The sequence below is a fragment of the Lotus japonicus genome, chromosome 1, assembly GCF_012489685.1.
Source record: "Lotus japonicus ecotype B-129 chromosome 1, LjGifu_v1.2".
Lineage (NCBI taxonomy): Eukaryota > Viridiplantae > Streptophyta > Magnoliopsida > Fabales > Fabaceae > Lotus > Lotus japonicus.
In genome coordinates this window covers 120,076,867-120,091,317 of record NC_080041.1, presented here as the reverse complement: position 1 = coordinate 120,091,317, position 14,451 = coordinate 120,076,867, and the positions used below count along the sequence as shown (strand labels likewise).

The 14,451-nt window shown below is 34.3% G+C and overlaps 3 protein-coding genes across 3 annotated transcripts; 2 read left to right on the top strand and 1 right to left on the bottom strand.

Annotated features, from left to right (window-relative positions):
* The first annotated feature begins 1,210 nt into the window (after positions 1-1,210).
* Positions 1,211-3,600, top strand: LOC130729884 (uncharacterized). The gene is made up of 2 exons (XM_057581736.1): positions 1,211-2,168; positions 2,982-3,600. The coding sequence occupies exons 1-2, from the start codon at positions 1,491-1,493 to the stop codon at positions 3,096-3,098; spliced, it is 795 nt and encodes a 264-aa protein (XP_057437719.1). The 5' UTR covers positions 1,211-1,490; the 3' UTR covers positions 3,099-3,600.
* A 972-nt stretch (positions 3,601-4,572) lies between these two features.
* Positions 4,573-6,752, top strand: LOC130729883 (uncharacterized). The gene is made up of 2 exons (XM_057581735.1): positions 4,573-5,526; positions 6,332-6,752. The coding sequence occupies exons 1-2, from the start codon at positions 4,801-4,803 to the stop codon at positions 6,446-6,448; spliced, it is 843 nt and encodes a 280-aa protein (XP_057437718.1). The 5' UTR covers positions 4,573-4,800; the 3' UTR covers positions 6,449-6,752.
* A 2,876-nt stretch (positions 6,753-9,628) lies between these two features.
* LOC130729882 (arabinogalactan protein 21-like) lies at positions 9,629-10,122 on the bottom strand. Its single transcript, XM_057581733.1, has one exon. It carries the CDS (start codon positions 10,018-10,020, stop codon positions 9,841-9,843), a length of 180 nt encoding a protein of 59 aa, XP_057437716.1. The 5' UTR covers positions 10,021-10,122; the 3' UTR covers positions 9,629-9,840.
* Between the last annotated feature and the right edge of the window lie 4,329 nt (positions 10,123-14,451).

Sequence of the window (14,451 nt, the reverse complement as noted above, 5' to 3'; positions counted from 1 at the left end):
ATATTTAATGCTCTATTAATATTGTAAATTGACTTATACTATTTAAGAACAAAGCATGTAAAGATTGCGATAACATAAATTCTTGAAAAGTTTATCATTTCACTACACCCCTCTCAAAAGTTATTTATAAGTTCTTGAAATATTTTTGAAAGTAGAAGTTCTTGAAATATAGATCGAATAAACTTAAATAAATTAATCTTCCATCGCGTAAAAAAATAAAAATAAAACTTAGTAATTTAGTCAAACTTTTAATTTATGAACATGATATGAAAATAAGAGATTATAAGGTTACCAATGATCCACAATTTTTATCAGTTGATTTAAGATTATTAACTAAAAAAATGTTATATCAACAACTAAAAAAATTGTGGGTCACCTATGGATCACTTAAAAATCTATAATATGAATATCCCTATGAAGATAAGTACCATGTCCTTAATCAACTGCTATGAAAGCTTAACCCGTCCCATAAATATGAGAGAGAGGCCATGAATATGAAAGGGAGGGGGGAGACTCAACTTCTCAAAGATACCAACTCATGGACACTTGTGCTTTAGAGTTCTCTTCTTGTATTGTCTTCTTTCTTCCAGATCCTCAACCCATCAGCATCACCTCAACCCAAATGCACAAGCAACCGACAATCTCTCCAATCGGATAGATTCAAAATAAAAAAAGAATCTTTCTTCTCTTCACCAGTAAAAGAAAACACCCCTCTTATTAAAATCACCAAACCAACAACAAATAAGAAAAGAAAAAGGAGAATCTAGTAGTTGTGGTAGCTTGGCATTTACTCTTCTCCTTGTTAGGCAATTCATCATCCTGTTTTTACACTAACCATTCAAAACTCACACCTTTATCAAAAGCTAACAAGATTCCTAAATTATTAATTTTTAATTAATTACTTTATAACTTAATCTCCAATAGAAAACTGAAAAGAAATATAAAGGTTAATTACAAGGAGAAGAATCCTAATTCCTAGCGTAGAGGCTATTATCTTGGTAGGGCCATCTCATCTGGATGATTCCCTAATTTGTCAATTCATATCTTTAACTTGATTAACACTCACTAAAGTCATGTTTGTACTTCATCTTTTAAATAAGTGGTTCGACGTCCCATTCTCAACACTTATAAATGAAGAAATCTTATTGATAAGATCTACTATTTAGTACGTGAGCATAAAACGATTGATTAGTCACATAACTATCGGTCGTGATAGAGTGGTGTCTTACATAAGAGGAAAAATCACTCACTCAAACCAGGTCTAACATCATGCTATAATAGCAACAAAACACCATAATAATGGTGGCTCCTTGCTCTTGTTAGGAGTACTAAAATTCCACACAAAACAAAAGCCACCTTCTTTGATTCAACAAATTAACTCTCAGTATCCAAAAACCTTTTCTTTTTTTCTTTCTTCCTAGCTAAACCAAACCCTTTCTTTTGATTTTGATCAATCTTCCAGAATCTAGATCCAGAAGAATCTGGTGAAGATGGATACTACTAATGATTGGGTGCTCCTTTCTGATGATGGCTCCCTTGATGGTGGTGATGAGAATCAGATTTTCCTGGGAAAATCAAACCCAGAATCAAAAAGTGATTTTGACATGAATTACTTCTACTGCACCTCACCAAAATCAAGGGATTCTTCCACAACACAACTTCTCCATGATGATCCAATTCAATTTGTAGAAAACACTGAGGATGATCATGTTGGAGACAACTCAGACACCACCTCTGAGAAAATCAAAGCTGTTGTTGTGGAAGCTGATGAACAAGAAACTCTTTCTGTTTCACAGTTTTTCTTGCAGTTAGAAAATAAATTTGCCGACATGAAAATGGATTCTCCAAAATCCAGTCCTAGAGTATTGTTTCCTCCTCCTCTTGATGCAGGTGCCTTGAAATTTGAGGACAAAGGTGAGGCTATGGAGGTTATGGTCTCTCCTAGAAGGAAGGTTGAGAATGAAATGGCTACCATGGACTGTGACAGAGAAGAGGTGGACCCCACTGATGGTTTCAATTTCTGGAAGTGGAGCTTGACAGGGGTTGGAGCTATCTGTTCTTTTGGTGTTGCTGCTGCCACCATCTGTGTGCTGGTTTTTGGAAGCCAGCAAAAGAACAAATTCCATCAGAACCATAAGATTCAGTTCCAGATCTACACTGATGACAAGGTCAGCAATTGTCTCAATTTTTTGTTGGGTTTGTTTGAACTTATCTGTTAATATTGATTTAGATATGTAGTTAGTTCTATGCTTAATTTAGAACAAGATTGTGATGGAAGACCTAATCCTATCATTTAAATGATGTCATTAAAAATAGGGTGTGAGGGAAGAAAAGGTATTTGTTTATTTTGCATTAAGTGTGCAAACTCACTATTTTTGTGGATGTTTAGATAAACAACCAAAATCAAAACTGGACACACTTCTTTTAGCTAACTTCTTTTAGCCTTTGTTGTTTTTGTTGTCCACTGTGGATTAGGTCCAAATTTCAATGATTATTACTGTCTTCCAATTAACTTAATTAACTTTTCATCGAGTTAAAAGGATGTGAGTGTCTCGACACGTAGGTTACTGCCATATGACTTTATGATTAGTGGCGGTGAGATCAGCCTCTTGCTAAAAGAAATGCAAGGTAAGAATGACTGCATTAGATCTACAAAGTGGTTCTGACTCATCCCTAAATCAGCATAGCGGAAGCTTAATAGCACAAAGTTCGCCTTTTCTTAGTTCAAAGGATATGTTTGGATGACTCCAGTACGCATGAATGTTAGCATGTATCTTAAGATAATAAATTATTGAAACTTTTTCATGAATCTAGATGAAAGTGGGTTCACATTGCATTATTGATATTGATATTCAAACACACAAAATCATTCTTAATGAATTTGCAATATATATTGCTTTTACCCTTACACTCGCAACCAAACATGCACTACTGATCCTTGAATATTGAATGATTGAAATGATCCTCAATTGTGATTGCAGAGGATTAAGCAAGTGGTACAGCAAGCAACCAAATTGAATGAAGCAATTGCGGCAACAAGGGGTATTCCACTTAGCAGAGCTCACATAACCTATGGTGGTTATTATGAAGCACTTTGAGACATGATTTCGTGCCTTCATGGAACATTTGGATTCCACAACCTATGGCTAGGGGCACCATCTTCTACTATATCGTCTATCATATGGTTTTGTAAATAAAAAAATGATGGATGGTGTATTGTAAATTGAATCCCAGATTAGGGGCTCTTTTATTAATATTATTTTGTCCTTTTGGGTTTGAAGGATGAAAAAAAGTTTGTCTGGTAGTTGCCCCAAGTTATGGAGCAATTGTTTTTAATTAGTTTGTTTTCTTGGTCATCAAGTTATGGAGCAATTGTTAAATGAAAGGTTCTTTTTTATAAAGAAAGTGAGGTGGTGCCGTGAGAATGGTATGGAAAGTAGAAATCTTATAATGTTAGGCATGCTCGACCAAATGCTGACATGAGTAGTTTTGGAAATAGTCTAGAAGAAAAAGTAATGTTATGAATTTAATGCATACCTTTATTGATGAGGAATTGAGATCCTCTCATGAATAAGAAAATTCTCTTTTAAATTGTGTTTATTACCTCTCGCTTCATATTTCTGTATTAAATAGCTACATATTTAAGACCCTTGCTGTGAACATAATCAAGACTACAAGAGCTTTGATGTTAGAAGGAAATGTGGATTTCTTTGTCACCAATTACCCTACAACAATGTTTAGAAGAAAAACTTAACTCAATGCAAGAGCTTCAAGATCTCCAAGAAGAAAATGGAATAAAATTAACGTATAAAAATCATATAACAGATACCCTTATCAACCTGATTCATTGTTGGGCAATGGAAAACTGCAGATGTAGGTTTAATGTGTGAAGTCATGTTATTTTGCAAAGTATTAAAGGGAAATAAAATGTCATTCAAGTAAGAAACTTCAAAAAATAAGAGTTTTTGGGTACCTATGTTGATATATTTGTACCCGAGCTTGTAAAGATTATTAGAAAACCAATACATCATCTGTAAATAGACACAAAAAATTTACAATCAGATTGAACTCTTAGTTAAGAGGATGGAAATCAAACAACTATCGCATAGAAGTTGTGCCAAGGCCATTACCAAAGAGTTTTCTTCTAAGTTTTTTTCTTTCTTTCTGTAGATGCATGTTATTAAATGAAAGAAATCCTTAGTTTTCAATTTGCATACTCCTTTCCTGTAACGGGCAAAATAAATTCTGATGCCCACCATTGCAAAATGGTAACCTTAAATGATGTTCAAGTTAGAGAGGCCTAAGAGGTAGAGCATGACACCTCACTCTAAAAGCTGACATGTCAAGTTTGTGTGAGAATAAAAAGAATGAGATGTCAACGCGAGAACGCGTGCTTCATGATTTATATATTATAATAGATAGATAGATTCTAATTAATAACAAACATCACGGCTTATGTTACATGTAAAGTAATTGATTAGTCTCATAACTATTGATCACGGTGAAATTTCTTAGTTAAGAGAAAAAATCACTCACTCAAACCAGGTATAACATCATGCCTATAATAGCAACAAAATACCACCTTAATAATGGTGGCTCGATGCTCTTGTTAGGATTTAGGAGTAACAAAGTTCCACACAAAACTCCACAAAACAGAAGCCACCTTCTTTGATTCAACGAGTTAACTCTCAGTATTCAAAAACCTTTTCTTTTTTTCTTTCTTCCTATTTAAACCATACCCTTTGTTTTGATTTTGATCCCTCTTCCAGAATCTAGATCCAGAAGAATCTGCTGAAGAAGATGGATAGTAACGATTGGGTACTCCTTTCTGATGATGGCTCCCTTGATGGTGGTGATGAGAATCAGATTTTCCTGGGAAAATCAAACCCAGAATCAAAAAGTGATTTTGACATGAATTACTTCTACTGCACCTCACCAAAATCAAGGGATTCTTCCACAACCACAACACAACTTCTCCATGATGATCCAATTCTATTATTTGTACCCCATATTGGGAACAAAGTAGAAAACACTGAGGATGATGATCATGTTGGAGACAACTCAGCAGACACCACCTCTGAGAAAATCAAAGGAGCTGTTGTTGTGGAAGCTGATCAACAAGAAACTGTTGACACTGTTTCTGTTTCACAGTTTCTCTTGCAGCTGGAAAATAATTTTGCCGACATGAAAATGGATTCTCCAAAGTCCAGTCCTACAGTACTGTTTCCTCCTCCTCTTGATGATGCAGGTGCTATGAAATCTGAGGACAAAGGTGAGGCTATGGAGGTTATGGTCTCTCCTAGAATGAAGGTTGAGAATGAAATGACTACCATGGACTGTGTCAGAGAAGAGGGGGACCACACTGATGGTTTCAATTTCTGGAAGTGGAGCTTGACAGGGGTTGGAGCTATCTGTTCTTTTGGTGTTGCTGCTGCCACAATCTGTGTGCTGGTTTTTGGAAGCAAGCAAAGGAACAAATTCCACCAGAACCATAAGATTCAGTTCCAGATCTACACTGATGACAAGGTCAGCAATTGTCTCAATTTTTTGTTGGGTTTGTTAGAACTCATTTGTTAAACTTGTTTTAGATATGTAGTTAGGTCTATGCTTAATTTAGTACAAGATTGAGATGGAAGAACTAATCATATCATTTAAATGATGTCATTAAAGAAAGGGTGTGGGGGTAAGAAAAGGTATTTGTTTATTTTGCATTAAGTGTGCAAACTCACTATTTTTGTGGATGTTTGGATGCACAACCAAAATCAAAAGGGTAAACAAATAACTTCTTTTAGCTTTTTTGTGTTTGTTGACCATGGTTTTGGCTTCACAGTGATTTTTCTATGTATGTTCAAACATATACTTTATATAGTTTACTTGACTAAGTCCAAATTTCAATGATTATTATTGACTTCCAATTAACTTTTCTTCGAGCTAAATGGACATGAGTACGAGTCTTGACACAGTGGTAAGCTCATTACCATGTGATTTTGCGATCACGGGTTCAAGTCGTGAAATTAGCCTCTTGCAAAAAGAAATGCAAGGTAGGGTTGGCTACATTAGATTTACAAAGTGGATCTGACTCATCCTTAGGTCTTGCGCATAGCGGGAGCTTAATAACACAAGATTCTCCCTTTTTGGGTTAAAAGGACATGTTTGGATGAGTCTAGTTGATAAAAGCCTGTTCATGTTGCATTAGTTGATATTCAAATACACAAAATCATTCTTAATGAAGTTGCAATATATATACTTTTACCCTTAAATTTGCAACCAAATATGCACTATTGATCCTTGAATATTGAATGATTGAAATGATCCTCAATTGTGATTGCAGAGGATTAAGCAAGTGGTACAGCAAGCAACCAAATTGAATAAAGCAATTGCGGCAACAAGGGGTATTCCACTGAGCAGAGCTCACATAACATATGGTGGTTTCTATGAAGCTCTTTGAGGAAATGATTTCGTGCCTTCATGGAACATTTGGATTCCACAACCTATGGCTAGGGACACCATCTTCTACTGTATCGTCTACCATATGGTTTTGTAAATAAAAATATGATGGATGGTGTATTGTAAATTGAATCCCAGATTAGGGGCTCTTTTATTATTATTAATTTGTCCTTTTGGGTTTGAAGGATTAAAAAAAGTTTGTCTGGTAGTTGCCCCAAGTTATGGAGCAATTGTTTTTAGTTTGTTTTCTTGGTCATCAAGTTATGGAGCAATTGTTAAATGAAAGGTTATTTTTTATAAAGAAAGAGAGGTGGTGCCGTGAGAATGGTATGGAAAGTAGAAATCTTATAATGTTAGGCATGCTCGACCAAATGCTAAGAGCATCTCAAATGGAGTCCTTATTTTGGGATCTTAAAATAAGATCCGGATCTTATTAGATCTCACCATTGGAGCTATCCTAGGTGGCATGAGATCTTAGTTTTTGCTAAGATCCGTGCCTTAGCTCATGTACTCTCAAATGTGGGATCTTAAATAAAATAATATTTTTTCTCTCTCTCCTTCAATACAAAAGCCAAAGTGAAAAATAGGGAGAGAAATAAATAATATAAATATATTTGGTACTGTGGGTCCAGTCAAAAGTAAAATAAGATCTCAACCACTAGAGTGAAATGTGCATAGAGACCTTATGAGTGTCTTAAATCCTATGTGGCAATCTGGGCCCACAAAAAGTGAGTTAAGTCCCAAAATAAGATCTCACCATTGGAGATGCTCTAACATGAGTAGTTTTGGAAATAGTCTAGAAGAAAAAACAATATTATGTATTAAATGCATACCATTATTATAATGAGGAATTGAGATCCTCTCATGAATGAGAAAATTCTCTTATCTTCTCTTATGTAAAATTTTGTGTTTATTATCTCTCTTCATATTTCTTTATTAAATAGGTACATGCTCGACCCTTTAATGTTTATACAAAGAGAGATATGCATAAAATATAAATATATAAGGGAACATGAGAGAATTTTCATATTGATTCAAATCCGGATGACATTAAGGATGAGATCCTCTTATATGAGACTCATCTCATATTTCCTCATGTTAAATTTTGTGTATCTATATCTTTCATAACATTCAAATGTTCCACTTATTTAACACTTTAATTACATATTAAGAAAGAGATAGACTCAAAAACTTAATATGAGAAAATTTCGATTGCAGATTATTCTCAAGTACCGCTCTTGAAGATCAGCTCACATTTTACCCTAAACACAAGAGGCTGACTCAAAAAAGATAGCTAACAGGGATTTCCAAGTGTTGATAGGAAGTTATGTGACTCAAGCTTTATCATTATGAATTCCCATGAAACCTTGACCTTCGTTCCATTCTAGGGGCCCATTTGTTTCAAGTGATATGGAGAGAAATGATTATTGGAAAAATTTCGGGTTGAAATGCAGTTTTCATTGTTTGATGTGTAGAAGAAAATTGGATGAAAGGATTTAAACATATGGGCAGCTATTTCAATTTTATTTACCTATGTACACACGAAAAAAAGGAAGGGGAGTGGGAGTGGGATTTTGCATAAAATGGCCAAATATCCCTAAGTATGTCTCTAAAGATGCCATTGACCTACCAAGCAGAAACTAAATTAATGGGTAAGTCTCTAATATATATACCATTTTAGTGTTTTTGAAAGAGAAAAACAGAACCCCTTCGTTGTTTGTCCTATCCCAAACAACTATGACCAACCATTTTAATGGCTGCCTCCTCAAATATCTTTTTTGGGGGTTCAAAACTCTCCAAATCTAAAAGGCTGTAAATAAGCCCAGCGAGATGTTCCACAAAGCCCAAGTCATTGGAACTAGTTTCAATTAACAATGCTGAACAGAAATTCAGGTACTAAGACCCTTTTGACAAATAAAAAGTATTGAGGCCCAAATTTCATATAAATTTTAAATAAAGTTAGTTGGCTTAAATATGTTTGTAATCCTTTAATATCAAGGTCTTTTAGTTTAGGCCTCTATATGTTATTTTTTTTTGGAAATCTCTAAACAGTGAAATAGTAGGTGACTTTGAAGGTTCAAAATCATGAGGGGAGGGAGGCACCATTGAAATCAAGCCTCCCACCATTGCAGGTACAATCGACGTTGTTATCGTTATCGCGAACCATAACCGATCTGCCCAATAAATAATATTTCAATCTATAGTTCATTGAGGAGTGAGATGAGGTAAACTAAAGCTCGCTGAAGATGTTGAAGAATGTGCCTGAGGTAATAAGTTAAAAAAAGGAAATGTATGACCTTGTTGGGTAAATAATGTAAGCTCATGGGTCAAGGAAACAAGACACCCAGAATGCTCGATTCCACAACTTTTTCCAAAACCTCAACGCATGGGTATAAATGTCACATTTATTATAAAGCTTTCACATCTCTCATTCTTAGCCAATGTGAGCTAACTCACATTTGAATTCTTAACATTCTCCCTTTAGTGCTACTCCTTCATTACCATGCTCCTCATTCATACTTGCACCGTCGTTCTTCACCACGTCAGCCGGGCATGCTACGTCACCTAACCACACTGCCAAAAATACTTTTGATGCAAATGAGTTGTCACAATAGGCGCACCAACCATCGATTCTTATACCACTATTACACAACAAACAACATATATCTATTGATTTTTGTTTTCAATTCAAATAAATTGGTGAATTCAGACACAGCATGGCCCAAGACAATTTATGTAGTGACTTCACATACCAGTGATACCACAATTGTTTCAATTTGCAACTCTTACTAATATAGTACATGAATTTTAATAGTGAGATGATTTATCTAGCTATCATATAACAAATCATAATTGTTGAAAGTTGAAACATAATTTTTTGTTGGTTTGGTTATCTCCGATCACCACCACATACTATGCTTGTCTCTCAAACCATATATTATTAGATACTTACAAATTGTCCAGCAACACAACCTTCACATAAGAGGACCTTCCAAGATGAAATATTCTCTACTTACCAGTTACCAATTGAGCCAAAATGTGTTCATAAAAAAATTTAATATGAATTATGGCCGTTTTCAGTAACTTAATACTAATTCAATAGGAAATAAACCTTCAAAAAATAACGTCGCACTCACTCGGACCCTTCCAATCCAACAAAGAGTAAAATTATCAAAAGGAATTAAGTCCAAACATAAGAGTCAAATTATTATGAGTAAAACCAAACAAATCACAATAAGATTACATGGTCACAATCCATAAACAGTACTAGTACAATGACAAATGAATGTGTTACACAAGAAGAATTGAATCATAATAATACTGATAATATAAAAAAAAAAAAACGTAACCAAAATAGCCTCTGCACAAATCAAACTCCACAAGAGAAGGTTTTCAGAAGAGAAAGCCAAAAGCAAGAGCAACAAAAGAAGCAAAAGCAGCTGGAACAAAAAGAGTAGTAGCATCCGATGTGGGACTTGGAGCTGGTGCCTCAGCGGCTGAGACGCCACTCGCCGCCATTACCAAAACGGCAACCACTAGTGTGAACAACACATTCATCTTCAAACCCTCCATTACTTGTCAAAATTCTCACTTCTTTTCTTCTTTTGAGAGAGAATGAGAATTTTGAGACAATGGTTAGTGGTGGTGGAAGTAGTGGGTGGAAAACATGGTGTGGTTATGAGTGGTTTTATATAGAAAAAACACGGGCAGCCTGCCCGTGCTTTTTTGTTTGCGTGAGTTTCGAGGTGGTGCCTGCCCGTTTTGTTGGACAATGTGTTTTCATTGGAATTCTCGGTGTTATACAGCTGTCGCCAACGGTTTGTGGGGTCACTGTTTACAATTTTTTTCTTTTTTTAAAGTTGCCTTTTTTATTTTTTAAATAATTTTAAAAATAAGGTAACTTCTCATAGACATCAATTGTGGTGCCACGTTGTGGTTGGCCTGTAATTTGGGTTATTAGGAGTACTAATTAATTTTGTCTATTTAATTGGGTTTTAGTTGCTTCCAATGTGTGGAAGTGGAATAGTTTAACATAATCAAGGGGTTGGTGAGCTGGTTTGAGACTTTGGTTACCTGGATATTCGCTTAATCTTCCCATTTTATGTGTGAATCATAAGATACCGTATGATCCAATTTTAATACAATTTTTTCTATCATTAACCTACTCTCTCATGCTTGTTACGTTGTATTAGCATGGTATCGCACGATACGTATCCCGATACGATACGAAAATCAACCAAACGATACGTATCCCATGTATGTATCTTTTTGTGTTCGTATCGTGACCTATATCGCACATATCGCATGAGTATCGCACGATACGTATCCCAATACGATACAAAAACAGTTTTTCAAATGCCGTTTCATCTTACTCCCCTAGAAAAATTAGGGAGTGGGCATTTAATTTCATTAAAAATTAGTAAATTGCTCTAAAAAGTGATGTTTTCTTTGATTCTTTCACCCTTTCACGTTCAACTTCACTTCAGCAGCCCTTTCATGTTTCACGTTCAACTTCAGCAGCCCTTTAATGGCTTGGAATTAGGGAGTGGGCATTTAATTTCATCTCTTTGATGTTTAGTACTTTAGTTTGGCTTATGGCTTGGAATTAGGTTGAACTTGAACTTTGTGAGACTACTTTTCTACTTATGACTTGGATCTTTGATTATTTTGAACTATATTTAGATGATATATTAGTATATTATTTAATTTATGACTTAATTTTTTTTGTGTCCGTATCTTACGATACACGTTACGATACGATACGCGACACAGAATTAGGGTCTAGCGATACACGATACGTATCTCGATTTGACTACCTTGTGTATTAGTAAAGTGTTAGTTTAGTGGTAAATTTTGTAAAGATAAGAGGTCATGTTTGCATAATCGAACTGGACCGATAGTTAGATGCTTAGAGTGGTTCAGTTCGTGCTGGTAACCAGGGGTCATGTAGCCGGTGGGAAAACGGTGGAACCAGCCTAGAATTGGTGGTTCACCAGTCTAAACTGGACATGGAAGAATCGTCGTTTCTACCTCTGACGACGTGTGCCGACCATTCTCCGTCGTGTTTTCTCCCTTCGATCGACCTCTCTCCAGTAATCCACCAAATAGCTAACCCATCTACTATTAATGATAGTAAAGGAGATAAACGAAACGAAGCATGCAAGGAGTGGGGCATCTTCCAAATAATAAAGCATTGTGTGCGGCCTCACTCTAAGGGAGATATCGAGGAAGCCTCCATGCCCATGGTGTTCTTTGTGAGAGTATGAAAGAGAAGAAACTTAGAATGTATAAAGTTAAAAACAAGTGTTATAGAATTATAAGGATTTTTTTTCAGTACATAATTATAAGGATTTTGAATGTTGATATAATTTAAATATATATATATATATATATATATATATATATATATATATATATATATCATCCGCAGTAGCAAACTGAATCAACTTATTTGAGTTATCAGACATCAAATTTCGAAGAAAAAAAAAAGAGCATAACGTAGAAAATATGCATCACGTACTCAATAAAAAAAGTTACATAATTAGTATTGTAAGGATATAAAAAGTTTATTGGATTTTCCGATGCATGAAAAAATAAAAGTTTATTGGACTTCTTAATTTATTAGATGGAAAGATTACTAAGATAAATTAAAAAGGAAAAAATAGGGTTTTGTTTTTTCAAAGTAAGATTTTCTTTACAAACGTATCGTGAAAATATTTTATAGAACAGGTATGAAAATGAGAAAAATTATACATCATGATGCACTTTTATTGAAGTAAAACTTGCTACTAAAAAACAAATGATTCATAATGTGTAACTTTTTCATTTTATACATTTTAACCCATATTCAAACGGGTAAATTGGTAATCAGTAAATAAAAGATATTTTCGTATGAACCATTAAAGGCTATGGCATTTTAAGCCTCTAAGTTAGACTTGCACAGGAACCTCACATTTGTAAGGCCCTTACCCTAAGTCCCTAACATTAAGAAATGGTATAGCAATATGACAATTGAGTTGACGACCGACAATTATCCATGCCATGTGCACTAAATATCCATCACAATTTCCTGCTTGTTTCATTTAGAGGTCATCTACTTTCCAATGCATTTTAAGTTTTGTGTGGCTTTTGGCGTAATTGCAACTTTAGTCCCTGACGTTTACTAAAATTATGATTTTAGTCCCCCACCTAATTTAATTACAAGAATAGTCTCTCACATTCCCTCATGTTTGCAACGTTAGTCCTTCCGTCTAATTGTTAACGGAGAAGGCTTATGTGGCAACGCACATGCCTCTCATGTGACCAAGAAAAATGAATTAACTGTACTTTTGGTCCCTGACTTATACACACTATGTAGTTTTGGTCCTTAAAGTTCAAAAATTACATTCAAATTTATATAAAAACAAAAAAAAAAACCAGAAAATGATAAGTATTCATATTCTTCAAATTTAATCACATATTTATTAAATCATAATCAGCATAATATCAAAAAAATTAATTTTAAATAATTAGAAATATGTGTATTGATTTGTTTATACTTTATAGAATAATAAAAATATCTTTAATCACTACATTCAATTTAATATAAAAGATATCGAAAAAAAATATGGAGGATTATATATAAATAATTTCAATTTAAATTGAATAGGAACAATTATGATTCGTACCAAAGCATTACTGAATAAGAATTTAAATAAGTATTTTATAAAATCATAATCAGGCATAGGCATAGTAAAATAAATTTAAATTTGAATGCAATTTTTGAAGAAGATGAATAGTTATCATTTTCTATTTCTTTATTGTTTTTTATTAACTTGGATGCAATTTTTGAACTTTAAGGACCAAAACTACACAATGTGTATAGGTAGGGGACCAAAAGTGCAATTAAATCATTTTTCTTGGTCACATGAGAGGCATGTGCGTTGCCACATAAATCTTCTCCGTTAAAAATTAGACGGAAAGACTAACGTTGCATACGGGAGGGACTAGACTTGTAATTAAATTATGCGAGGGACTAAAATCATGGTTTTTATAAATGTCAGGGACTAAAGTTGCAATTAAGCCTTCATTTTATCAGTTTTCACATATTATAATGTCTCAACATCAATTGTTTCATGCAAACCGTGAAAACAGAGAGGCACAGGGAACTTTGCTACAGCAGTTCCGGGGTATATATAACAACAGTAGGAAATGGGTTAGTTATGTTGGTGTTTTTCTAAGAATCATGATCAATGGTTTATTAATTTTTTACATTAATAAACAAAACGCCTACCCCTGCTATTTCTACATATTTTTATTTTTATTTCTTTCATCTTATCATCTATCACATCTTATACTTTTTCTCTCATACTTTTTTCTTTTCTTCATATCTCTCTCTTCATTCCACATTTTTTCCACCTCAAAGAGAGGTGTGAAAGCCACATTATTCATTGCTATGGCACATGGTCGAGTTCGGGTCAGCAGATGATAACGACTCAACACAAAAACCACCCGCAACTCAACCTATATATACGAAAAGAGGTTAGAAACTATCAATTATGCACTCTAAGAAATCCTAGCTTGACCACTGAACCTTAACTCTCTTAGTGAATTGGGCATAAGAGTGTTTTCACAGGTATCCTCGGCGAGGATCCAGTGGACCACCGAGGATAACTAGTGAGGGAGAAACTTGGAGCCACCAGCCGCCACAATCATCCTCTCCCAATCTTAAGTTACACCCATCTAGGTGATTGATTAGGTTTTCTTGATCAACATCTTATTTTTTCTATCTCTCACATTTCAATATATATATATATATATATATATATATATATATATATATATATATATAGGAGAATGCTAATTTACTCCCACTTGTTTTTTAGAAGGAGTAAGTTAGCAACCAACACCTTTTTTTTTTAGACAAAAAAACCAACACTTTTTAATTAAAGTCAACTTAAATTGCAGGGCGCTTATGTAATTTTGGTTTCAGTTTTTAATCAAAAAAATTAGAAATTGAATTTC

What these genes read in the sequence shown, in the direction of transcription:
- LOC130729884 (XM_057581736.1), top strand. Translation starts at nt 1,491, where the DNA reads ATGGATACTACTAATGATTGGGTGCTCCTTTCTGATGATGGCTCCCTT. An exon ending in AGATCTACACTGATGACAAG is followed by an intron (nt 2,169 to 2,981) that starts GTCAGCAATTGT and finishes TTGTGATTGCAG; the next exon opens with AGGATTAAGCAAGTGGTACA.
- LOC130729883 (XM_057581735.1), top strand. Translation starts at nt 4,801, where the DNA reads ATGGATAGTAACGATTGGGTACTCCTTTCTGATGATGGCTCCCTTGAT. An exon ending in AGATCTACACTGATGACAAG is followed by an intron (nt 5,527 to 6,331) that starts GTCAGCAATTGT and finishes TTGTGATTGCAG; the next exon opens with AGGATTAAGCAAGTGGTACA.
- LOC130729882 (XM_057581733.1), bottom strand. Translation starts at nt 10,020, where the DNA reads ATGGAGGGTTTGAAGATGAATGTGTTGTTCACACTAGTGGTTGCCGTT.